General features: G+C 36.3%; 2 protein-coding genes across 5 annotated transcripts in view; both read right to left on the minus strand.

Annotated features, from left to right (window-relative positions):
* RSBN1 (round spermatid basic protein 1) overlaps positions 1-10,518 on the minus strand; it is a 43,052-nt gene extending 32,534 nt beyond the window's left edge. For both annotated transcript variants that reach the window (XM_027090942.1, XM_027090941.1), the window contains exon 1: positions 9,353-10,518. In XM_027090942.1, the coding sequence (XP_026946743.1) occupies positions 9,353-10,037 (685 nt within the window). In that variant the 5' untranslated portion in view covers positions 10,038-10,518. The remainder of the gene's footprint in view (positions 1-9,352) is intronic.
* A 1,408-nt stretch (positions 10,519-11,926) lies between these two features.
* The window catches only part of PTPN22 (protein tyrosine phosphatase non-receptor type 22), a 50,152-nt gene continuing 35,126 nt past the window's right edge, over positions 11,927-26,952 (minus strand). For 2 of the 3 annotated variants that reach the window (XM_027091001.1, XM_027091002.1), the window contains 6 exons: positions 26,790-26,817; positions 23,538-23,621; positions 23,155-23,270; positions 20,703-20,733; positions 16,760-16,837; positions 11,927-12,393 (listed from right to left, as the gene is read on the minus strand). In XM_027091001.1, coding sequence (XP_026946802.1) covers positions 12,329-12,393; positions 16,760-16,837; positions 20,703-20,733; positions 23,155-23,270; positions 23,538-23,621; positions 26,790-26,817 — 402 coding nt within the window. In that variant the 3' untranslated portion in view covers positions 11,927-12,328. Of the gene's footprint in view, positions 12,394-16,759; positions 16,838-20,702; positions 20,734-23,154; positions 23,271-23,537; positions 23,622-26,789; positions 26,818-26,952 lie in introns of those variants that run through there. The other variant, XM_027091003.1, reaches the window with a different exon arrangement.

A 26,952-nucleotide genomic window follows, 5' to 3' on the forward strand; every position in this document is an offset into this window, starting at 1 on the left:
TATATGACAAATTGCACCACTCAATACAAAATCATTCCAAGTCACCAGATATTACAGAAGTTATAAAACCTTCTAAGGAAAATATTTAAATGTACAAGTCAGACTTTAAAGTGAGTGTACAGATACCAAATGACTTTCATTCTGTTTAATATTTGATTTTAAACAACAAAAAGAAAGCCCTTCATTTGCAAGCATCACTTATAGGTAAACTGAAATCATATACCAAAATATAATGTAATTAGATTGTTTAAAGTGGCAAGAGGAAAAGCAATCTTTTATTTTATATGTAACTAAATCTTTGAGAATTCTTAAAATACGTAGTAACAGTAATTTGTATTTCTTACCAGATAAAATTAATCTAAATACTTTTCCCATATATCAAATCAGTAATTTGGGCAATTCTCCCAAGCAACTAAATGTTAATGCCATTAAATATAAAGGTTAGACCAATTTTAAAATAGTCATCTAATTACCCTCTGCTAAATGTTTTGGCAATTTCACAGGGGAAAAAAAAAAAAAAGCAAAGAAAAAGAAAGAGAAAGAAAAAGAAAAAATACCTATGAATAGATAGGTTATTTTAAGCTTCAGAGGAGGTATTTGGTATGCAGAAGATGAATTGTGACCTAGATCTGCCACTGAAATTAACACCAAGAAGGAGCTGCCTTGATTGTAACACATTTTCTATACTACTATCAGCTTACCAATGGTATTTCTATCATGGCCAAGGCTCTGTGGGTTTCATTCCAAAACTCATTTATATGAGAACGATTTAATTAGTCTAACACAACCCATCTCAAAAAACACACTGCACAAGGAAATGAAAAGGGCCTTAAATTGATTGTAATCTCATATTTCAACATAAAAGTCTAAAATACGAAATAAATTTCAATCTCCTCACTAATCCTATTTTTCAAATTTTGATTCTTATCTAAGGCTGAGATAAAACTTGCCTTTGTTTATACAGAAATTTGAGACTACTTGTATCACACTAGCTAATGAATTTCCATGAATAAACAAAATTTATTTTTGAATTATTGTGATGGCAACTAATTGAGAATGGCATACATACACAAAGTTGTTAAAGGTTATTACAGTAAGTTAGTCACCGGTGCTTTAGAAGAATGATACTGGGGTTGTCTTTCCTAGCATTAAAAATGTTATTTAAAAGAAAGTTTTTGCCATAAATATTTCAAATCAATGTTGTATACCTTAAACTTACATAATGTTGTATGTCAATTATATATCAATTTTTTAAAAAAATCAATGTCTCAAGTCTTCACAATCTTTCCATTTCTGGTAGAGTGTTTTTAGCTTTCCAGAGAATGTATTCAGGAAGTAATAATTTGAGTATTTCCCTACAGTGCAGAAGTGAATATTTATTGACACCAGTTCTTTTATAGAAAAAGAGCCAAGATACACTGTATCTGTGATTAAGAAAAGCTTTCACATATCAAACTGTGAAATTAAATATAAAAAGAAGTATGTAACTCTACAGAGGAAGATACAAACATCTGAGAGATAAATTGTTGGCTGTCTTAAAAAAGGTCATTATAACTATAGATTAATACATGACACTATCAATAAAATCCTCATATGTGCTAATACCATTAATATTATCAGCTATTAAATAGTATCATTTATTTAACATCACTATTGAAAGCTTTCATTAATGAAAAAGAAATTACCTTTCCACATTACAAAACTTAAGTTCATTAACACCATTCTTATGTTTGAATTACAGCTTAGAACTGAAAAATATGTAATATCCTCACTTCCTAAAAATTATGGTGGATGAGCAAAAGCAAAACAATTATAATTTTTTATATTTTATTAATCATAATAAAGAATAAAGGCTAAAGTTTTATTTTCTGAAAGTAAATTCTCTTTGGTCTTATTAAAAGTTCTTCCAGCTCCACATAACATCCTGACTAAAAAGGAAAAACAAAAAACTGCAGATCTGGAAGCCATCATTTTAGTAAATCACTGTACAGTTACAACACTGCCTTACTTTACCTGCCACCCCTCTAATTATGGTGTTTAAGAGTGATTGGCTAGATTTGAATCCCTGTCCTACCCCTTCCTAGCAGTATTACCTTTTGCAAGTTAATTTCTTTGTACCTTGTTTCTCATTAGTAAAATGGGGGAAAACAACAGTACCTCCTCATAAAATCAGTGTGCAGAGTAAATGAAACAAAGCATTTAAGTATCTAGAATAGTCCCGGAACATGACAAATACTCAACACATGTTAACTGCTATTATTACTGCAAAAAGTTTAATTGTAGAGGCAGTAGAGTATGTTATTGAAGAGCAGATGCTTTTACAGTTAGACACACCCAGGTTAATGTCCCAGCTCCACTACTCACTAAGACCTCTGGGCAAGCGCATAAATCTCCTTAAACTTTTACCATCTAAAATGTTATTAATGCTAGTATCTATTTCAGAGTTATTGTAAGAATTAAATGAGACAATGAATATAAAGCCCTCATCTCAGTATTTGACACACAACTAAGTCCTCCCTCACCATTTTTATCATTTTCATAATAATAATATTTGATAACATTTCTTGAAATAATTGGCAATAATTCTGGGATATCAAAACTAGAGCTAGAGGGACTTCCCTGGTGGTCCAGTGGTTAAGAATCTGCCTTCCAGGGACTTCCCTGGTGGCGCAGTGGTTAACAATCTGCCTGCCAATGCAGGGGACACGGGTTCGAGCCCTGGTCCAGGAAGATCCCACATGCCACAGGGCAACTAGGCCCGTGTGCCACAACTACTGAGCCTGCGCTCTAGAGCCCACAAGCCACAACTACTGAGCCCACGTGCCACAACTACTGAAGCCTGTGTGCCTAGAGCCCGTGCTCCGCAACAAGAAGCCACCGCAATGAGAAGCCCGCACACAGCAACGAAGAGTAGCCCCCACTCACCGCAACTAGAGAAAGCCCACACGCAGCAACGAAGACCCAACGCAGCCAAAAATAAATTAATTTTTTTTAAAAAAAGAAAAAAGAGGGCTTCCCTGGCGGCGCAGTGGTTGAGAGTCCGCCTGCCGATGCAGGGGACACGGGTTCGTGCCCCGGTCCGGGAGGATCCCACACGCCGCGGAGCGGCTGGGCCCGTGAGCCATGGCCGCTGAGCCTGCGCGTCCGGAGCCTGTGCTCCGCAACGGGAGAGGCCGCAATAATGAGAGACCCGCGTACCGTTAAAAAAAAAAAAAGAAAGAAAAAGGAAAAAGAAAAGAATCCGCCTTCCAATGCAAGGGACGCAGGTTCAGTCGATCCCTGGTCGGGGAGCTAAGATCCCATATGCCGCGGGGCAACTAAGCCTGCATGCCACAACTGGAGAGAAGCCCACACCCCGCAAGGAAGATCCCGTATGCCACAACTAACACCCGACACAGCCAAATTAATTAATTAATTAAAAAAAAAAACTAGAGCTAGAAATTATCAACCTAGAGTACAATGAGGTGGACCACAGAGAATCACATTAAAAGGGGAAAAATCTCTGAAAGAGGGAAGAAAACTATTATTCATCAAGTGTCTGCTAGGGATCATGTATGTTATCTCATTTTAATCTCCAAACAAACCAGTGAAGTAGATATATAAATCCTTTTTACGGAGAAAAAAACAGAGCTTGAAACAAGATATGTTACCTATATTAGGTCACAAAGGTAACAGGTGACAACCTAGATTCAAACTCTTACCTGACTCCAAAACTCTTCTTTCTGCCTTCTCTATCTACTCCCCTTAGATGATCAACTAAAATTATCTAATTACAACTAATGGACTTGAGGTGGCTTGGAAAAACCTCCAATAAATGGAGCATCACTACATTCAACAAATATTTTACTGAGTGCCCACGACAAGATAATCCTACATAATCACAAAAATAACATTATTTAGGTTATGCAAAAAATGTCCTTAAAGGCCTGTTTGCCTCTCTCTAGGCAGGTAAAGTAAAATATCAGTCCCTGAAGGTGTTGCTCTGATAAATGAGATTATCTGTTTATCTCAGTCCTCTGTATAATCCCCCAATAATTCCCCACTCCTATCACTGAAAACAATAAACTATTTCTAAATTAAAATTCCTGCCAATAGCTTTTTGACATCACAGAAAATTTCAATTTGTTGTGTGACTTAGGGACTCTTTCCCTGTGAGAGCAGTTGGGCAGTTGGTCAAAGATGAAAAATGTGAGAAAGGAAGCCTGCCTCACTAGAGTATATAAGAGCAATCCTGTCATTTTAATGACAGTGGAGAAGAGAGCTATGGAAATCAACTTCCTCCTTTCCTTTTTTAAAAAAATATTAAAATACTACTAAAATCATTAATTTATTAGCCAAGAATAATTAAGAAGAAGCATTACTTTTTTTGATGGAGTTTTTTTTGAGGAAGTTTGTTCTAGGCTTTTATGAGCAATAAGAGGGACAGAAAAAATTAAGATTTCAAAAGACACAGGTAACTATCATTTAATTAAGATTCAAGCCTGTTGCTTGCAAGAATCAATCAATATTTTAGTATCTCTTTATTAACGATGCAAATGTACTTAGTGGAAAGTGAAAAGCTAACTGGACCATGAGTCAAAAAAACTGGGTTCTAGATTCAGTTCTATGATATACTAACTAGAAAAGCTAAAGTGTGACACTTCAGCTCTTCAAAAGTCACTATACTTCCCATTTTACATACAAAGCAAGTTTACCTTAGCATTTACAGATTAAATTTTTGTTTCAACTATTTATGAGCAACTCCAAATGTCTGGAATCAAAATTTATAATTAACCTATACATGAATTTGGATTGAGTACTGTCGGGCTGGTGTGCAGGAACAGGTCTCTCAGCTGAATGATCTATCTCAGGGATCAGCAAACTTCTTCTACGAAGAGCCAGATCATAAGCTTTGCAGGCCATATCGTCTATCCCACCCAACTACTGGCTATACTGCTGTAGTGCAAAAACTCCCAGAGACAATACAATTGAATGAGTGGAGTGGTGTCCCAATAAAACTTTATTTCTGGACACTGAACTTGAATTTCATATGATTTCATATGTCATGGGTTTTTTCCAACCATTTAAAATGTAAAAACCATTCTTAGCTCAAAGGTTGTACAAAAATAGGTAGTGGAACTTGATTTTTGAAAAAGGTACAAAAGTAATTCGATGGAGGAAGGATGGTCTTTTCAACAAAAGGAGCTGGAGCAGTTGGATATCATAGGCAAAAAAAAAAAAAAAGAACCTAAACCACACACATTATACAAAATTAACTCAAATGGATCAGAGATTCAAATGTAAAAGTTAAAGTTAAATAAAACTTTTGGGAAAACAACAGGAGAAAATCTATGGGACCTAGGTCTTGGGACCTCAGACATGACACCAAAAACATAATCTATAAAAGAAAATCAACAAATTAGACTTTAACAAAATTAAAATGTTTGCTCTCTGAAAGACCCTGTTAAGAGGATGGAAAGACAAACAACAGAGTGGGAGAAAATATTTGCAAACCATTATTCTGATAAAGAATATACATATCTGTAATATATCAAGAATTCTCAAAACTCAATAGTAAAAAAGCAAACAATTCAATTAGAAAATGGGCAAAAAACTAAAGAGACATTTTACTGATGAGACTATATGGACAGCAAATGATGGCATGAAAAGATGTTAAATATCACTAGCCATTGGGGAGATGCAACTTAAGTCCACGATGAGGTATCATTACACATTATTAAAACAGATAAAATAAAAATAGTAACAATACCAGACACTGGCAAGGATGTGGAGAAAGTGGATCTCTCATATATTGCTGGTGGGAATGTAAAGTGGTACAGATATTCCAGAAAATAGTCTGGCGATATCTTCCAAAAATAAAAAATTTAAAAAAAACATATACTTAACCACATGACCCAGCAATTGCATTCACAGAAAAATGAAAATTTACATCCACACAAAAACCTGAACATGAATGTTCATAGAAGCTTTATTCATAATGGCCAAATTGGAAACAACCAAAATGTCCTTCAACAGGTGACTAAAATGTGACTATACTGTGATACCATAGAACACTACTCAGTAATGAAAAAAAAATGAGCTATTGATACATACAACTTGAATAGATCTCAAGGACATTCTGAGCGGGAAAAAAATCTCAAAAGATCACATACCATATATATTCCATTTATGTAACATCCTCAGAATGACTAAATTATGGGTTGGAGAACAAATTAGTGGTTTCTAGGGGTTGGGGAGGGTGGGGAGACACAGGAAGTTCTAAGATTACAAAGAGATAGCACAAGGGGCATCTTTGTGGTGATGGAATAGTTGTGTACCTTGACTGCAGTGGTAGTTAAACTAATCTACAGGTGTTAAAATGGCACAAAATTATACACACACCATTGTACCAATGTTAATTTGTTAATTTTCTGGTGTTGATATTATACAATAGTTATGTAAAATGTAACCTTCGGAGGAAATTAGTGAAGAGTAAAGACCTCCCTGTACTATTTTTGCCATTTCCTGTGAATATATAATTATCTCAAAATAAAAAGTTAAAAGAGTTTCTGAAAACCTGCGGATAAGGAAAGGGAAGACATAGTTCTGTAAATAACAAGGGTCTAGCCACTCTCCTTATTAATCTTAGAGTTGTTTCAAGGATCAAGCATGATAAAATAACAAAAAGCAGTTTTAACAGTACTTAATAACAGCCAGACACTTAAGTGCTTTCCACATATTGTCTCACTTAAGCCATAAACAATCTTATAAAAGAAATACCACAACCCCATTTTACAGACAGGAAAACTGGAACTGAGGGAGCTTAAAGTAATTTGTCCATGGTCACACAGTAAGTGGTAGAGCCACGATTTAAACTCAGATTGACTCCAGAGGCATGCCTCCAGCACATCACTATAATAAGTATAAAGATATTTAGTGGAAAAACAAAAGGTATCCATCAAAGTGTAGTGCAAAACCGTGGATTAAACAAAGGTTAAACCAGTTTATTTTCTGTAAGATTCTCAGAACTTTTAAAATGCCAGTGTGTGTCATAGAGCTAGGAGGCTATTGTTTTTTCCCCAACATATTTGGCAAGGGAATCTTTCCCTCCAGAATATATAATCCAACAGTCTCTCATTCAAAAGTCAAAATGTTTACACTGGAGTTATTGTGGTGATCATTTTGCAATATATACAAATAATGAATCATTATAATATTAAAAATAATATGTGTCAATTATATCTCAATTTTTGTAAAAGTTAAAATGTTTAAATGACCTAATCTTAACCCACTTTCCTCCTTCACATACTAGCAAACCACAAATGTTTGGACTGCACTGTCCACTGTGGTAGCCAAGAGCCAAAAGGACTATTTAATTATAAATTAATTAGAAATAAAATTAAAAATTCAGTTCCTCAGTCACACTAGCCACATTTCAAGTCTTCAAGATTTGTTCAAGGGCCACATATGACTAATGGCTACCATACTGGACAACACATTTATAGAAAACATTTTCATCATCATAGAAAGTTCTGTCAGGCAGCACTGGGTTAAAAGTTTGTTTTTGTTTGTTTTTTAAAGACATGGCCTCTGCAATTTTCAGAGACGCACACTGTGTTATGAACTATTATACATGTATTTGCCGCTATCCTCCCATAAAAGGGGGCTAGGACAGAAATTCTTAATAGGACTGGCTACTGTCACTCTGATGCCAAGGCACAGGGAAAAGATAAGCAAAAAAGTGGAAAACATGAATAGCAAACAGAGAAAGCAACATCATGCAGCTGGAGGATGAAGCTTGAACTTGGATTCAGGAGACCTGGGTTCTACTCCCTATTAGATCAATGATCTTTTTTTTTTTTTTTGGTACCTGTTACTAATTAACTGTGACTAGACAAGTCTCTTCACTACTTTAGGCCTCAGTTTTCACTCTTCAACAATACAAATTTGACTTAGATGATCTCTAAGATTCCCTCTAGCTCTGTACAGTTGAAACACACAAAAACACATACACACATGAAATGAGAAGGTGAGAAATAAAAGCACAAATAAAAGAGAGCAAGATCATTGCATATTAGTGGTGGAAATTGGCATTCCTGTCAGTTTGGCACAAATTCTACTCCTGAGGATAAGACTTGGATACCACCAAAGGAAGAAAGATTTAGTTCAATTCAATAAAAAAATTACTGAGCAATTATTTGCAACAAACTGCACTATCTGGAAGTAGCCCCCCCACACACACACACAAATTAATTAGGCCTAGGTTAAGACCAAATATGTTGAAGAAATCCAAGACTCACCAAACTTGAGATTGAAAGACTAGTTCATTAACACGTAATAACTGCCCCAGTACTAAGAAACATAAAAGTATTTTAAACTCTTCTTGAGGAGACAACTCTAACAAATTATATAAAATCATATACAAAATACAAACACATGGCATAATCAAAATTCTTATCCCTCCCCCCACCATACCCTTCTTCTAAAGAGAAAGTAAATAAATGCTACAGGTACTTGGGAATATGAAAACTGCAATTTTGGTCAACCTAACTTCTCTAGAACCCACACTCAGATAGTCCTACATTTTCTGGGCTAAATATTCTTGACTTTAGTGAGTTTACTGGAAATAAATAAATTCTCAATCTGTTGCACCGGGCAGATGAAAAAGCAACTGGAATTCTTGTCTCTACTATCTCCTACTGAACTTTTCAGAGGCTTGGTTGGTCCTATTTTCTAGGATCAAAGGGGAGAGAAAACCTTCCCCATCCCTTTTCTGAAAATTAAGATTTCATATGAAAATTAAAAATGAGTTTTACTTCCACATAAAAAAAGAACCAAGATAAACTGCGTTTGATATCTCACCTTGAAGAAGCTAAGGCAACCAGTGAGTCGAGCCTAATCTCGGTACAAATTCAAACTCCTTAAAGCCCCAAACCATACTCGTGAATATTGTGGAGCAGAGGAGAGTGAATATTCAAGCTTTCCATCAAAGAAAACAAGGAAAAAAGGGATTTCACCGACAAGCCTTTACTTTAGACAGGCAGTTTTCAATACCCCACCTACTAATCCCACGCCAAGGACCGCGCGGCGCGGAAACCCTAGCGAATTTGAAAACAAACGTTGGTAAAGGCTCGGGGAGGGGGAACTGGTAAGGGGGTTAGTAACTGACAGCTCGGCCTCGAAGCGAGAAGCTTCAAGTAGGTCAGACGGTGTCAACGGTTTGAAATCCAGGATCCACCCCAGTGGGCTTAGGGGAGTAGAGCAGCAGGAGGTAAGCAGGGAGCTGGAGTCTTTCAGGGCTAAAGGGGCGGGATATCGCAACAGAGAGAGACCTAGATAGAGCCCAAGCTCGGGGCAGTTCGGCTGCTCTCACCTCTCTTGGGGGCCTTGATTAGAGGCACCCCTCCAGTCCTCTCGCCGTTTTCCTGCTTGTCCTTGTGCTTGAGCTCTCCCGGAACGCAGGAGCCGGGGTCACCATCAGAGCCGCGGTGGTGATGGTGCTTGTGCCGCTCCTTGTGGCCCTTATGCTTGGGCCCGGCCGCGCTCACCGTCAGGGGCGAGAAGGTGAAGAGGGCCGAAGTGCCCGGGGCCGGGAGCGGGGCAGCAACAGCGGGCCCGGCGGGTGCCAGCGAAGGTGGCGGCGGAGGAGGCAGGAGCAGAGGCTCAACAGGGCCTGGGACGGCTGGGGCTGCATTCGTAGGCGGCAGCGGCCCGGGATGTTGGCGGCTGCGACGCCGCCGGTGAGGGGGAGCGAGAGGGGGGTCCTGGCTCGGCCGCCCCCGCTTCTCCTGAGACCCCCCACTGCTCGCTCGGCGCTGCCGCTTCACTCCCCGCGGCGAGACCCCAGCGTGGGGTTTCTCCTTCCCCTCTTTGTCCGGCTCCTCCTGCCCCGCCACCGCCCGTACTATGCGGACCGCTCCGACCTGCGCAGCCATTTCACCCACAAACACACATTTAAATGGCCCGACCGCCCCCCCGTCCGCGTACCGCGCAAGCGCCGCCCGCGCACGGCCCGCTGGGCATTGGAGTCTCTCCCCTACTCTCCACTTCTCGGCCATTCTTCGTCCAGCGCTGAATATGGCCGGAAGCAGTACTTACCGGAGCTTCTCCGCAGGGCCCTCCAACCGAGCTCTATTGTAAAGCACTCTGGGCCGCGCAGAGCCTCACGGGAGCGGTAGTTCTCCGTGCCCCCGCCGCGTCGCTGGCTCGGTGAGCAGAGGAGCCGAAAGGGAGCGTGCGCCGAGTCACGCTTCGGGCTGCGACGCAACCGCCCCTGGGCGGAGAGTTGCCGCCAACCGCCTTAACGGCCGAAACAATGTTAATGGCTTTCAGTCTGTCGGCGCGTTCCCATTATCGTCTCCGTGTGCCCCTTCGTCATTTTACACGGAGGAGTTGGTCTCCATAGTTACTTTTCAATTTCCTATTCCTCTCATAACCTTTGTGAGGTACAAGAATCCCCGGCCTTTTACCCCTGGACAAACGATGAGATGCAGAGGAAAAAGGAACTTGGTAATATGTCAAATGAGGGCGATTTTGCTTTAAAATCGAACGGAGCTGCAAATCAGACATTTCTGAACCTCTTCCTGGCCACTGATTGCCATGGTTACAAGTATAGGCGCGACAAGGCAGGTGCAAGAACTGCCTGGGAGCCTGGTGAGCGCCGCCCACCTCGCCGTCGAGCCACATCCCCTCTAGTGCCTGGAAATGTATAGAGTTCATCCATTATTTTGAATCCTTCCCTACAATTACGGGAAAATTCTAGATGGAAAAACATGTTTTGAAATTTCTTAATAAGATTTTTTTCAAATCGTATGTATACGATTGCATAAATTTGAGAAGTGTGTCTACCAGAGAACACTCCAGAAATCGTCACTACTCACCAAGGTTTCCGCCCAGAAATTTATTTACAATTTGATCGTCACTTTACATTTTACCGCCTTGATAAAGATATTTGGAAATAATTGTTTACAATGAAGTACTCAGATAAAATCTCTGTGGTTTGATGACACTAGTACCTGGAAAAGTACTCAGCTCGATGAATACTATAAAGTTAGTTTAAAAACCAAAAAGTTTATTGAGCACCTCTTGTGTACATTACACTACAATAAACAGGTAATATTTCATCCAGTGTGTGCCTTCATTGGGATTCCTAATGAAAAATATTGAAGAACAAATGCTGCTTAAGTATTTCATTTTTTAGAAAGTTATGAACTCTTAAGTGAAGTCATTAGGATAAGTCAGAGGAATCCTTTGTAATAATTACCTACTAACTTGTTACATAAAATTAGATTTGAAAGATCAACTTTAAGATAAGGCAGATCCATATTCATATAGAAAAAAAATTTTAACTAGTAGTGCCTTTAGTTAGTTGGATATAAATTGTACATGTTTATATAGGACCTTTGAAATGAAAAAAAATGCCACCAAAAGATAGCTACTTTGTTGATTATTCTTCTAGATTTGGTAAATGAATAATATTGGCTAAAGCTTGTCAAGAATGTGCTTGAATATCTTGTTATTTGGTATATCCAAACGAAAAACTGATTACTGTCATTACATATATTTATTATTTTATTTTTATTTATTTTTTTTTTGGCGGTACGCGGCCTTCTCACTGCTGGGGCCTCTCCCGTTGTGGAGCACAGGCTCCGGACGCGCAGGCTCAGCGGCCATGGCTCACGGGCCCAGCCGCTCCGCGGCATGTAGGATCTTCCTGGACCGGGGCACAAACCCATGTCCCCTGCATCGGCAGGCGGACTCTCAACCACTGCACCACCAGGGAAGCCCTGTCATTACATATATATTGTATTCTCTTTAAATATAACTTCTTTTTCTTACTACTCTTGTTTCCCACAACACTTGGAAAGATGTATCTCCGTTTAGGCAAAAATAATTCCCAGGGAATAATCATTGTCACAAGCAATAATTTTGTACTGTAACCACAAGGTAAGATTTTTCAAAACATTTTTTATGATAACTTCTGACAATATAGACATTTAATTGAGATCCAATTTTTACAAATCTTTTAAAGTTTATATTTATGTAGGAAAGTAAAGTAGACTAAAAATAACTTCCAAAAATGAAAAATAAGTCCATTGTAAAACTTTCTCATACAGCATTCTCTATACATAGCTTAAATGACAAACTCCTATTTGTGCTTTCCAACCCAGTGTAAATGAGATGAAAATGTAAAACTTCTGACATTTATTTGCATATTGCTTTTAAATGCTATTAACACATTACCATATTTTCATGGTAGATATTATGAATATACAGCACTTATTCTAGCTAGCAGTATTCTAGTAGTTTCATTTGCAGATTCACTTGCAGCTGATTTTCCAAAGTTGTGTTAAATATTCCAAGTTGATGGTGGGTTCCTTGGTCCTTTGGGTTTTGAAAAACGATTTGCAAAACCTGGGAACAAAAATAAAATTGAATGAAAAAAGAAAGATTTCTTATACAGAAATGAACACTTGGATTTTAGAGTGTATTATAATATGTGCAAATACATGGATTTTTTTTCACAGCATCTTTGATCAATTTAGTAATTTTTTTGTAAAAGCATTCTGGTAATTATGTTAGTGCTTAAATGATAACAATAGAATACTAATAACATTTTAAATTTGTAGAACACTTACAAATTTAATAATAGTAATAATTAGATGATTGTAATAGCCTTTGGTAATTCAGCATATAGTATTCTTTTTTCCCAGGTTTATCGAAATATTATTGACATATGTTTGTTTACATGTGACATGTAAGTTTAAGGTGTACAGCATGGTGATTTGATACATGTATATATTGTGAAATGATTACCACATTAAGGTTAGTTAACACCTACATCCCCTCACATAATTGTCTACTAATGTGTGTGGTGATTTTTTAAGATTTTTCTTTTCAATATAAGATTTTACTTTTAACAGCTTTCAAGTATATAATACAGTACTGTTAATTACAGTTGCCATGCTGTACATTAGATCTCCAGAATTTATTCATCTTATAACTGGAAGTTTGTACCCTTTGACCAACATTTCCCCATTTCCCCCACCTCCCAGCCCCTGGCAACCACCATTCTACTCTGTATTTCTATGAGCTAAACTTCTTTAGATTCCACATGTAAGTGAGAACATATAGTATTTGTCTTTCTCTGTCTGATTTATTTCACTTAGGGTAGTTCCCCCAAGGTACATCCATGTTGTCCCAAAAGACAGGATTTTCTTCTTTTTTGTGAATGAATAATATTCATATATATATATACACACACACACAGTCATATACATAATAATTCGGATAGTAATGTATGTATATATAGAGTCAGCCCTCCCTATCCTCAGATTCTGCATCCACAGATTCCACATCTGTGGATTGGACCAACAGTGGATCAAAAATATTTGAAAAAAAAGTTACAAAAAGTTCCAAAAAACAAAACTTGAATTTGCCACACATCAGCAACTATTTAAATAGCATTTACATTATACTGGGTATTATAAGTAATCTAGAGATGATTTAGAGTAAACAGGAAGATGTAGGTAGGTTATATGCAAATACTAAGACATTTTATGTAAAGGACTTGAGCATCCTTCGATTTTAGTATCCACGGGGGTCCTGGGACCAATCCCCTTTAGGACCGGTACGACTCTACGAGGATTTTTCACTGTGCAGGGGGTTGCACCGCTAACCCCATGTGTTGTTCAAGAGTCAACCGTATACATATATCTCTCACATCTTTTCTATCCATTCATCTGTCAGTGGATCCATAGGTTGTTTCCATGAATTGGCTATTGTAAATAATGTTGAAATGAACATGGGGTGCAAATATCTCTTCTGAGATAATTTCATTTCCTTCAGATATATATTTGGAAGTGGGATTGCTGGATCATATGGTAGTTCTATCTTTAATTTTTTGAGGAACTTCCAGACCATTTTCCATAGCGGTTGTACCAATTTACATTTCCACCACAGTACATAAGGCTCCCCTTTCTCCACAGCCTCACCAACACTTGTCTCTTGTCTTTTTGATAATGGCCATTCTAATAGGTATGATGTGATATCTCGTGGGTTTGGTTTGCATTTCCCTTATGATTACTGATGTCAAGCATCCTTTCATATACCTGTTGACCATTTATATACCTTCTCTGGAAAAATATCTATTCAACTCCTTTGCCCATTTTTTAAGCTGATTGTTGGGGTGGGTTGTTTAATAATATCCTTTATCTATGTCTTTTCACCCACCACCCATTTGTCAGAAAAACAAAACTGGCGAATTTAAATTTCAGAAAAATAAGCGCTATTGCTTTAGAAAATTATTGTATTAAATTCAGTTGTACTTCTACTTTGACCCAGAAAGCCCTCAATTTACTCAGAGATTACGTTTGAAAAGATTAGAAAAAATAAATTATTAAACAATCCTGAAAAACTAATAATAAAACTAAGTGGTTAATTATTTTTATTTCTCTCTCTCCTCAAACACTCCCCTCCGGGCCCGCCCCCCACACACACACAGAAGGAGGATGAGGAAATTTTGCATAACCAATGAAGGCTATTTCTGGATGCCTTCAGAATATATGCAGGTTGATGACGTAGGTTCTTAATCACTTTAGCAGCATATGACTTTTCTTTGATAGCGCTATATTTTCAAGGTACTCTTACACTTAGCAACTTTAAGGGCTCAAATTGAGCAATGAAAGAATCAAAATACAAAGGGAAAACAGAGAATGGAAAACTCAAAGATGATTAATTTCATCATCTTATAAAATTGTGGGAATTATATACCTTATAGAACTGATGAAAATGATCAGATATTTGTTAAAGCACCCAGCTCAATGCCTGGCACATAGTAACTACTCAAGTACTGCCTAAATCTGAAACACCAAAAACTATGCCAGAACTGGAAGACAAGGAGATTAGGGAAGAGGGAATGAAAAGAAGATAAAAACAAGAAATCCTCTAAAATTTATTAATAGTGGTGGTAAAAAAAAAAAAAATTAGGGGGAGGGGGCACACAGCCTAGTTCCTGCACATTTCATTCCTCTGAGTTGTAAATAAGAAGATAGAAGGAAATATATTCCAGGTTCAATAGTTTCACACAATAGTCACAAAATTATCCATTCAGTCCAGATAGCTTGATTGTAACCGAAGTGGACTGAGAATAGAAGTAAGAACATAACACATAAGTACTAGGTATCTGAAATTTGAGGAATAGCTACACTCAGTGTTTTTCACTGATCAATACTCAATAGTTTAGAACAGTAGTGAGCTACCTTTTTTGCATGTAGGACAATTCAGGAAAAATAAAAATAAAAATGTTTATAAACCACAAAATTTTTTCATTCACATTTAAGTACTTTTTGAGTAAAATACCCTTATAATGCCTCTTTTATAAAAGAGAACCAATGAAAAAATTAGGTGCTGCTTTTTAAGTAGATAAAATATTCAACTTTGAGAAGAAACAACATGGAGGCAGCTGTACAATATTTTATCCTCGTATTATATCACAGACTGTTGTAAAGTTAGATGGGCCATGAGTTATTCAAGTGGTGTCTCTGACTGAGAGAAAAGAAGGAAGCAAGGAACATTTGTGTTCTAGGTGAAGTTTGGTGCTTTTTTCATAGGTTATATAATATTCTACATGAACTTTTTAACTAAATGATTTCATAAGAATAACTTTTTTCTAATTATAACATTTTAAACCTTAGAGTTAATGTAATCCAAGTAAAATTTTAAAGCCCAAGAAACAGATCCAGAGAGTCTAGTTGAATACTTTGCCATGGTGAGATAGGAACCATAACCCCAATGTGGCAGAGATTGCTACCTGTCCACTAAAATTTTTCCTTGCTGCTTCTTCAGGAATAGAATAGTATATGGGAAACTGTCTGCCCAGCATTATTGCATTTCCCAGTGTCTTTTACAGTTTGGATATAGCACATGTATAAGTTCTTTTCAAGGGAATGTGAGCTGGCATAATGTTGCCTCTTCCAGGCCAGTGCCTTAAGACCAGAAAAGGAGGCCACACCTCTTCCACATTTTTCTCTCATCTTCTTGCCACCTGCAATCTGAACGTGGCAGCAACAATTCTGATCATTCAGATAAGGACAATACCATAGAGCAACTGTTCTCAGGATGTGGTCCCTGGGACCACTGGAGGTCCCCCAGACCTTTTCAGGGGGTCTGCTTTTTGGTTAATAATAATTTTTAGTAGTAATATCCTACATTATTTGCTATACTCCTTACAAAAATTATAGTATACATAATACTACCTTAAATAGTATCATGAATTTATGTTATATAGAATAATAGAATGCTTAATATAAAATTATTTTAAATTTATAGCTTATACTAAAGAGCAGTTGGGCAAACAGTTCCTTTAAACTGTCAGAATTGTGCTTCAGCGCCTAATGTTGCATGAGTTGCACAAGATTAGATAGCAGCATCTTCCGTTCTTTTCATCACACTTGTATATTTTTTATAACTTTGCTTAGATGTGAACTAGAGTATTATGGCATTTCAGAATTTCTTCATTTGGCTTTCACATTCATTTACTACATGCCAACATGATCATTTGGTACCTAGTTTTATTTTCCATATATGCTAGGCAATTCAGGCCTATGTAAGATGTAAGAGTTAGCTGAGGTAAAAAATAAAAAGATAAATGGCATGAAAAAGAATATACACATAAGGACTTATACATGCAAACTTAAATCATATTAAAGTTGTATCTCTTATACTGTAAATGAATAATTAAGATAAATATTTTTTTAACTCTGGGAAGTAACACACATACCAAAATTCAAAAAGGAGCTGGAGTTATTTGACCGAACAGAGTCTGCAGGATTGTTTGATGGGGAAGAATTACAGATACCTAGAATCAAAAGAAAAAAATGTAAGGGAAAGAATGGATACAGACTCAGACCACATAATTGTTGAGATTACACATTCCCTCCAAATTAATTAATACTTCCAGATAAACATATCACTATCAAATGTAACAAAATATAGATGTTTACAAATGGGTTGACACTATAATTTTCTCATTTTTTTGTGCATATTTTTTTTAAGTTTTCTTTTCTTTGCAAACAGATTGTATAATAAACCCAACACTAGAGAGAATCACCAAAGGATTCAGGAATACAATCCATTTTATTGTGAATCAACTTTTTCTGGGATTTACATTTTTGGCTTTCAACTGCATCTTACTTTGCACTCTGATCGCTCTTAAGTACACTTTTAAATAATTTATTCTCCACATTAGCTCAACCGTGGCAAGTCGGTGATAGTTCTTCCACCATCCTCTACGCCTGGAATATCTTTCTTCACTTTCCAGCCTACTTTTTTCCCATTATGGGTGATTCTAGTTAGGCCCAGAATCTCCCCAAAAGCACTGTTATGTTGCTTTGTTTTGCTATTTTACCTACCTATAGGCAGACTTAAAAATATATTTCTCTTCCCAGCACCTTAATATATTCACGTATCAGTATCTGCCCAATTCTGAAAACAATCCATTGAAAACATGGTCCATATTTTGCACAAGCACTGTCTAGCAGCAAAAAAGGATAATTTCAGGCTTGTATAAACTTTCTAAGAAGCAGTACATAATTGGGGAGAAATTACTAAATATTCACCTTTTTTTTGTTCTCATCATTTTCAGAATGTAGTGTGAGGACTGCATCTATGTTTGTACACACATACCTAATACTAAGATTCTAGAAAGACCTCCCCCTTCCTGGAGTTACTTGAGTATGAATCACTAGAGTAAATCATGAATTTCAATCAGATTCAGTTAAAATATATATTTATTGAATACCTACTATGTGGCAAGCATTGGGCTAGCCACTGATGATAGAGACATGGAAAACAAGTGGGTGAAGGTGAGAAAGTTCAGGAGATAGCAATCATCTCTATACTGCACATGAGCTAAGAGGTATATACATCCTTCAGAAAGAAAACAATTGTCCCAAAAGGGAATACTGGTTTTTTATAACTGGAGACAAAGATTTTGCATATATGTATAGTGAACTACTATTCTGCATCTAGCTTGTCATAGATACTTTTATGCTGTCTGCTCAGCATTAATTCCTTCTTCTGATAACAGAACTTGAATTTTCCTTTAAGAAACCATCCCTCTCCAATGTTCAATGGCCATACTTCTCGTGGAGCTCATTCAACCCTTAGATGAAGGAGCTGACCTATGACTAGGGCTGTCAGTTGGTACTTTGCCATGGTCACACCAGTTGTTTAGGTCTGACCTCATTCCTTATTGGTCAGCGTCCACATGTAACAATTGTCGAATGTTAGGTATGACACTATCTTCTTAATCCAAGCATTAAATATACTGGCAATAATTGGTTTAGGTTTAGCCAAGACAATCAGGCCCAGTCAACACTAGTCATCAGTCAGGCTGTTGCTTGAGCAACCAGGAAAGAGCTCATTTTTTTCATCATAAGCCTGAAATCACATGGTAAAAGCCTGCCTATGAGTGAGCTAACAGAGTGAAACAAAGGAGATATGGAATGAGACTTTACATCTTTAATTCCATCATTTGAACTCTTGGTCATAAGCTGATAAATTCCCCTTTTCTGCTTAAGCTAAAGTTGGGTTTTCTGTCACTTGCAAATGAAAGATTTCCTAGCAGCTAAAGTTTCCCACCAAAAGTAGGCATCAGGTGTCATAGCTGACAGCTTCAACTCTTGTCACCAGCAGCCAGAATGATCTTTTCAAAAGACAGGTCATGTAACATCTCTGTCTAAAACTCTTCTGTGACTTTCCATTGGGCCATTAACATGACCCATAAGGATCTAACTACCTCTCATCTCTACCATCTTTTGGACACACCTTACTCCTTTCTCCTCTTAATACCCTGCAGCTATGATGGCTTCCTTTTCCTTGAGTGCCTACAACACACCAAATTCACACTGTTCTGTTCACCATCACATGCCCACTGCCTTGAAGAATGCCTGGCACATAGGAGGCACTCAACACATATTCATTGAATGAATGAATGAATGAAAGAGCCTGACACCAGGCTTAGATGCTAACTTAAAACAACAGGTGAAGAATCCTAATTTCCTTAAAAGTAGGACCAGTAAGGCATCCAGGCTAAAGGGAGAACATATAGAACCCAGGAGGCATGGACCATCTAGAAGGGGAAGAGAACACATGCAAGTAAAGGCAGATAAGTCTAAAGCTTCAGGATCAACTTTGGGGGCCAGATTTTGTTCTTAATTTAAGGACAGAAGACCAGAGGGTGAAGGCAACTGAGAAATAGAAATTAGAAATAAGTCTCAGAGTCTCAGACAGTCATAACATATCTCACATCTATGCCAACCTAAATCTTCCTGAAGTTTCTGTATCTTTGTTTGATATCCCCAAGACAGAGTTGGAGCTAGAGAAAGAAACTTTTTTGGGTTTGTTTTCTGCTTTTTTTTTAGAGAAAGAAAACTGTAGGGACTTCCCTGGTGGAGCAGTGGTTAAGAATCCGCCTGCCAATGCAGGGGACACAGGTTCCATCCCTGGTCCGGGAAGATCCCACATGCTGAGGAGCAACTAAGCCCGTGTGCCACAACTACTGAAGCCCACGCACCTAGAGCCTGTTCTCCGCAACAAGAGAAGCCACCACAATGAGAAGCCTGCGCACGGCAACCAAGAGTAGCCCCCGCTCGCCGCAACTAGAGAAAGCCCATATGCAGCAACAAAGACCCAACACAGACAAAAATAAATAAATAATTTGAAAATAAAAAAGAAAACTGGGTGTTTCATAAGCTAAGCTGATCAAATCAATCTTTGGCTAGCTATTCAAGTCACTCATTTCTTTGCTTTTAGCTGTTTTATTTCTTATGTTATATACTATAATTTCTTCTTGCAGTGTTTAAATTCTCTTTTGACTGACTTTAGAGGAAAGAGTATATTTTCCAGTCATGCTTTAGCCCATCATAAGTAAGAAATTAGTTCACTTCAGAGATCAGGTGTGGTGGCAATGAAAGGAGACTAGCACAAGTTTATGGAAAGGGAGATAGAGTGAAAAGAGTAAGATTCAGCTATAAACCTTCTTACTTAGATTATACCTTAAATCAAGTTTTCTCAGTGCTCTTTGTTTCTCCCTACAATACCAGTATAGTACCAAATAGCTGTTTGGTCCTTGATGACTAACCCAATGGATCAAATTTGTAAAAACTATACCACCACGTTTTATATACTTTGTAGTTATAAATAGGATTTCTAAGATAATCAGTTTCCCACAGTTTCAGGAGTCTGGGTTTTGTTTTCATTACAATATAGGAAAAACAGTAAGCAACAGACTTTTATTGCTAATAATACTTGGTAAAAATGGAAATGTGTCAATACTTTGCTTATTTTATTAAATCAACACATTTGTTTCACAATATGCTTTGCTATGACTACTTTCAAAGAAAGTACATCTGAGGTTAGACTGCTGGGAATTTCAAATAACACACTTGTATGACAGCATCTTAGCATGGGTAGAAAATGCCAAACGTCATACTATTATTCCTGTGTATCAGACAAACTTTCCCCTTACTCCCTACCTAGTATTAGCATTGTGGAACCTAGCAGAGTACAAGGCCTAGGGGTGATTGTTCTGATACGTAGGACTGTAACAAGGTTCTGTTTAGGAATAATATTGTTCATTTTTTCAGAGTGGTTATATAAGGAAAAATTACATAATATTGAAAGTGGAATGTGTATTCCAAAAATAAGTAAAAGAAACTTACTCTTTTTCATGTTTCGCAAAATTTTCAAACTCTACAAAATGAAGAAAAGGAAAAAGTGAGTTTTTTCCCTGTGAAATCCAAAATACTTTAATCAACTAGAAATATAGATTTCAGTCAAAAGGATTAATTTCTTTAAAAATGGATATCAAATGTACAAAATTATTTTTCTATCTTGCCATTTTTTAATTCAGTGCAAAGTCTCCACTTGATCTTATCTTGCTACATTTTCCACCCATATAAGAATCACACTATTTATTTAGAAATAGTGCTCTTGTTGTGTCAGGGGGAAAGATGGAGTTCCTACTTGTCTTCTTTACTAGGCGACCATTCCAGGACCCACAATGGCTTCTGAAGATAGCTGTGATACATTGCCGTTCCCATTCAGGCCAAAAAATTTTGCCAGTCATTTTCTGTACTCAGTTTACTGAGGTTCACTTGATACTGTTAACCATGCTACTTTCTTCTCCCTCTTTCAGCAAACCCATGTCTTCTGCCTCCTTTATGGTGAAGTCTCTAACTTAACCTCTTCTAGGAATCTACCCAGATTTCTCCTTTTCTTCACATTTCCTCAGGGTGTATGTTTTCAGTTTGTTCCATAGTATTTTACTTTTTGATAATTTTCACGTTGTTTCGTATATAGGCATTCTAGTAGATCAACTGTACTCTTCTCAAGGACATTTAGATGTCCTTTATGACATTTCTATTTTCCTAATACTTAGAAATGTAATCTTCTATATAATAGGTATTTAATAATTTTTTTTGAAAAATTTTATTTAGTTTTTAAATATAGATTATTTATAATTCAAAATATCCTAGTAAAAATGCTCCCATCTTTGTTCTCCATCTACCTAGTTTCTGACCCTCCCCCTGCAGGTAACCATTGTTGTTAGTTTTTATGTATCCTTCCAAAGTTACTTATGAATATATAATATAAATATAGATCATATTTTCACCCTTTTAAGCAAAATTTAATAAAATATATAAAAGTATATTGAGAGAGTCCTCATTCTTTTTTCAGCTGCATAGAATTCCATTGTATGCATATACCATTATTTATGATTTATTTAATCAGTTCCCCTAATGATTAACATTTACGTTCCCAATTGTCTACCCTTATAAATAATGGTATAATGAATAACCTGGTATACATTTCATTTCACGTATGAGCAAGCATATTTGTGGGATAAATTCCTAAATGTGGAATTGTTGGGTCAAAAGATATATGCATTGGTAATTTTGATAGGTATTGCTAAATTGTCCTCCATAGAAGTTATACCACTTACATTACCACCAAGATTGCAAGTGTGTGCTTATTTTCCCATAGCCTGCCTAACAGAGAATGTAGTCAGACTTTGGAATTTGCCCTTCTGAAACATGAAACACAGTATGTGACTGGTTTTAATTCGTATTTCTTTTATTATGAGTGAGGTCGAACATATCAAATGTTTAAAAGTCAGATCATGCACATTTACTTTGAATTATCAGATCATGTATTTTTGCTCACATTTAGGGTTATTATTTTCTATGAATTGCTAAAGAAATATATAATATTAAAGAAATATAGTCCTTTGACTATGATGCCAGTTGCAGATATTTTTTTCTCCAATTTGTTCTTTGTCTTTTGATTTTTAAGGTAATTTTTTTGTTGTTGTTTTACCATGCAGAAATTTTCTGTTTTATTTAGTTAAGTTTATAAATCTCCCTTCTTATGGCTTCTGGATTTTGAATCATAGTTATAAAGCTCATTCCCACTCCCAGGTTGTAAAGTAATCTTTCCAGGTTTTTTTAGTACTTTGATGGGTTGGTTTTTTGTTTTTTAGCATTTAAATCTTTTATCCAACTAGAATATATCCTGGTATAGCTGTGAGGTATGGATCCTACCTTTTTATCCCTTTAGGTTGTTATCCAGTTGAACCAACAACAGTGATTAAAACATCCATCTTTATTCCCTGACTTGAAAGGTTCCCTTCATCATATACTAAATTCCTATACATTTTTGGATCTATTTCTGAAGTTTTCCTTCTGCTCTGTTGGTATGTGTTTCTTTTCATACACCAATATCATACCATTTTAATTATTGAGGCTTTACGATGTTTTAATATCTGATAAAGCTACCCTTCTTTCATTGCTTTTACTTTTTTTTTTTTTCGGTTTACTGACTATTCTTGCTCTTTTTTCCCCCCATATGAACTTTGGAATCAATTTGTCTAGTTTCAGGGAAAAAAAGTTGGTAGTTTTATTGGGTCTGCTTTAAGTTGTTGGGTTATTTTAAATTTTTGGTTTCCCTCCATTAATTTTGATCGTTGTGAGACCAACAGTGAATATCAATGAAAATATTTAGTCTAATTTTTCATCTTAATGCTGGTGGCCTGGGGTTGGAGTGGCAGGGGTAGGGACACTTTCAGTAATGGAAAGCCTCTGGCATATTTCCATAAACTCTTATCTTCTTTACCTTACTCCTTGTGAAACATTTTCCAGGAGTCTTCAATGTCTGTTTTGAAGATGTTGAATTTTCCATGGTGTTAGGACAGCTAGTAGAATAAGTCTCTATAGGTTGAGTCTGCATACCTAAAAAAAAACGTGTTTTGTTGCATAGCTTCTTAAGCCTTCAGATTGTATACAGGTATATATTCAGTAATTCTTTGCTTGACTTTTTTATGCATTATTTTTATGCATTAGTTTATGCATTTTGCAATGCATTATGGGATTTTTAAATGTATTATTTTTATGTTATTTAATCATTCTTTGTACCTTTTCCATTTAGATCCTACTTTATTGTTAACCTTTAATGGTCTCATTTTTATAACTTTTTTGAGAGAAAGCACTGCCACTTACAATCTTCATCAGCAACAAGGAAGGACTCTAAGGTTCTTTCTGGCAGTGGAGGTGGCAGGGAAGAAGAAGGATCTTGGTGTCTATCTATGAAAAGAGTATACAACAAAGCAAAAAAAAATAATTCATCAATTAAAAGTCCTAAGTCAACATCCCTTTTTGAGACAAATATCATATGATATTGCTTATACATGGAATCTAAAAAATGGTGCAAATCAACTTATTCACAAAATACAGAATCACAGATGTAGAAAACAAATTTATGGTCACCAAAGGGGAAGTTGGGGGAGGGATAAATTGGGAGACTGGGATTGACATATACACATTACTATATATAGAATAGATAACTAATAAGGACCTACTGTATAGCACAGGGAACTCTACTCAATACTCTATAATGGCCTATATGGGAAAAGAATCTAAAAAAGAGTGGATATATGTATATGTATAACTGATTCACTTTGCTGTATTCCTGAAACTAACACAACATTGTAAATCAACTATACTCCAATAAAAATTATTTTTAAAAATCCCTTTTTGGTTTTGTATAACCTTTCCAATTTTTCAATATTAACCTACAACAGCCAAATAAAAAATTATCTGAACATTGACTGGAGCCTCAAGAACTTTGTTATTCTAGCTCTTTCACCAATGAGCCTATGCTTCATCACAAACTTGTAGCTCACTTACAAAAGTATTCTTCAAAAGAAATTGAACCTGAATTTAGTCAAGCTTCTAATCTTACTACAATTTTACAGAGAATCCTGGAGATAAAGGAACATGTTAAATAAAACCATGAGGATACAAACAGCTAAATCCAGAATATTAGCAATCTTAAGGACAAATGGCCCATTCCCTCAACAAATAAATGGCATGAGAAAACATAAAAAGAAGAACCGTTACAAACTTTAAAAGGCTTAAGAAACATATAAACCAAAGGCAATGTGCAGACTTTGTTTGAATCCAGCTTCACGTAAACCAACTGTAAAAAGACATGTTTGAGACAGTTTGAGAAAATTGAACAAAGTCTGGATATTAGATAATATTAAGGAATTATTATTAATTTTATTAGTGTGATTACTGTTATTATGGTAGATTTAAACTGTGTGTTTGAAAATTTCCATGATAAAGAATTTTAAATAATGGAGCTATTTTCCCATAATGTAAGTCCTAAGACACAAATGGTGTTCTATTGCTGTATGCTTCTCGTTATACAGCGCTAAGTATAATTATATACTTTATTAATGTCTTTTATTTTTTTTAATTTTTTGGCCACACCGTGTGGCAGGTGCCATCTTAGTTCCCTGACCAGGAATCGAACCCGCACCCCCTGCATTGGCAGCGCAAAGTTGTAACCACTGGACTGCCAGAGAAGTCCCTATTAATGTCTTTTGAAAATGAGTATGTGGTTAAGTGCTAGAGTTTTATCTGTCTTTGGTCATTGGGTTTTTCACGTCTTAGGACTTACCTATAAAGAAAGTTCTCTTGTTTATTCCTTATATGCTGGGTAATATGCAAAAATTAAGTGCAATACTTATTTCCATCACCTAATACAATAACTGGCATATAGTAGGCATTTGATAAATATTTGATAACTACTCTGAAGTAGCTTATCACCTTCCCGTTTGATTTTAGGAAATATTATGAGACTATAACTTTCAGGTAACGATATCCTGCCAAATACCTTCCCAAAACACCATTTTCATCTTAATACTCCCTGACGAAGAACCTACAATGTTTATTACTTACTGAATTAAATTTATATTCTTCTGCCAAGCTTCGTGTGTGATAAAATACACGTAACAAAATTTGCCGTTAATGACATTTAGTACATTCACAGTGATGTGCAATCATCACCACAATCTAGTTCCAAAATTTTAATTGTCCTGAAAAGAAACTCCACACTCATTTAGCAGTCTCTCCCCATTCCCTCCAGATTAGATTGGCAACCACAAATCTGCTTTCTCTATACAGAGATTTGTCTGTTGTGGACATTTCATCTGCCTAGCTTTTAAGTCCTTTGGAATTTTCCCACATTTTATCTATCCAAATTTATTTTCCTTATTTCCCTATAATAGAACCTCTGTTGCAATTAAATTAACCTACTTACCATTTCTCTGTACCCATCATGCTTATTTTTACCTTTGAGTCACTGTTACTCGGATCCCTCTCCTGGAATTCCCTCTTTTTTCCTCTATCCATATTCTTAAATTTCTTTCACCTACTCAAGCCTTTCCTAACCACTCCAGTGATACCTTTCTTTATTCCAGATTCCTGGTGATGATAATCAGTGCCACATAGATTGTCACTGAATGGTTCCAAGTGAGTGTTAATTTTGTCTACCCAATTTGAATACATATAGAATCATTAAGCAGCGCCCTTTCTTAAATATTCTGCCTATTCTAACACTGTATAAGGCACACGGAACTTGCTTAGGAAATGTTCATTTAATAATTACCTAATAAAAATTATAATAAGTAACATTTAATGAGAGCTTATTATTTGACAACCACTGTGCTAAAAGCTTTATATGCTTTATCTCACTAGATCCTCACAAAAATCCTCTTAGAAGGGGGGTTCTATTATCCTCATTTTATAAGTGAGAAAAATCGATAAAGTATATAATGTAACCAAGGTCATAGATTTTGATAACTATTGGTAGGCTGGGGATTTGAATGAAAGTCTACCTGACACCAAAGCTCATGCTTTTTAACCTCTATGTTATACTGCTTATTTACGTATTTGAGCAATATGTTAATATGAATAAATGTGTTAAGGGCAACTACTACCTGTTATAATGTATGTAAAGTACCTATCAGTGTTCAAAGGATGTTTGCTGTTGATGCTGTTATTCAATGTATAAAACAAGCAAGAAAGTACTAAGAAGCAGTGACAAGTTAAAGACCTAAGTGACCAGAAATAACTTTTTAGAATCACACTGTTAGCAATGACAAAACCAGTAAAATGGAACTGCTGTAAAGTTTTAAGAGATTGTATCTAAAATAGTTCGGGTTTTTTTTTTTTTTTTTCAGGGCTATATATCAAGGAGCAGAATTCTAAAATCCTGTCTTCCTTTTGCCCTTGACAAAACAAAACTACTAGCCTAGGAAAACCAGAAATAAATCAATAAATAGTGGAAGCTATTATGGAAACCAAGCCATCTCCTGAGGTGAATTACTCTAAACTTAATGAGCCATTCTTGCAGTACAAATTCTTAGGGCTAAATGTCATCTAAAGCCAAAGAAAATTTTTTACCTGATTTAGGACTCTGGGGTTTTACACTCTGAAAAAGAAAGAAAGTCAAAGTGAAAGAAGAACATGTATAGAAATCTATAAACTCAAAGCAATAAATAGCATTTTAAAATTATATTTCATATACCAATAGAGAGAGTTATGAAATGTTGACCCTAATTTTCCT

Source organism: Aethalodelphis obliquidens, unplaced genomic scaffold, assembly GCF_003676395.1.
Source record: "Aethalodelphis obliquidens isolate GAN/ISIS:26980383/991018 unplaced genomic scaffold, ASM367639v1 scaffold70, whole genome shotgun sequence".
In the NCBI taxonomy this organism is placed as follows: domain Eukaryota; kingdom Metazoa; phylum Chordata; class Mammalia; order Artiodactyla; family Delphinidae; genus Aethalodelphis; species Aethalodelphis obliquidens.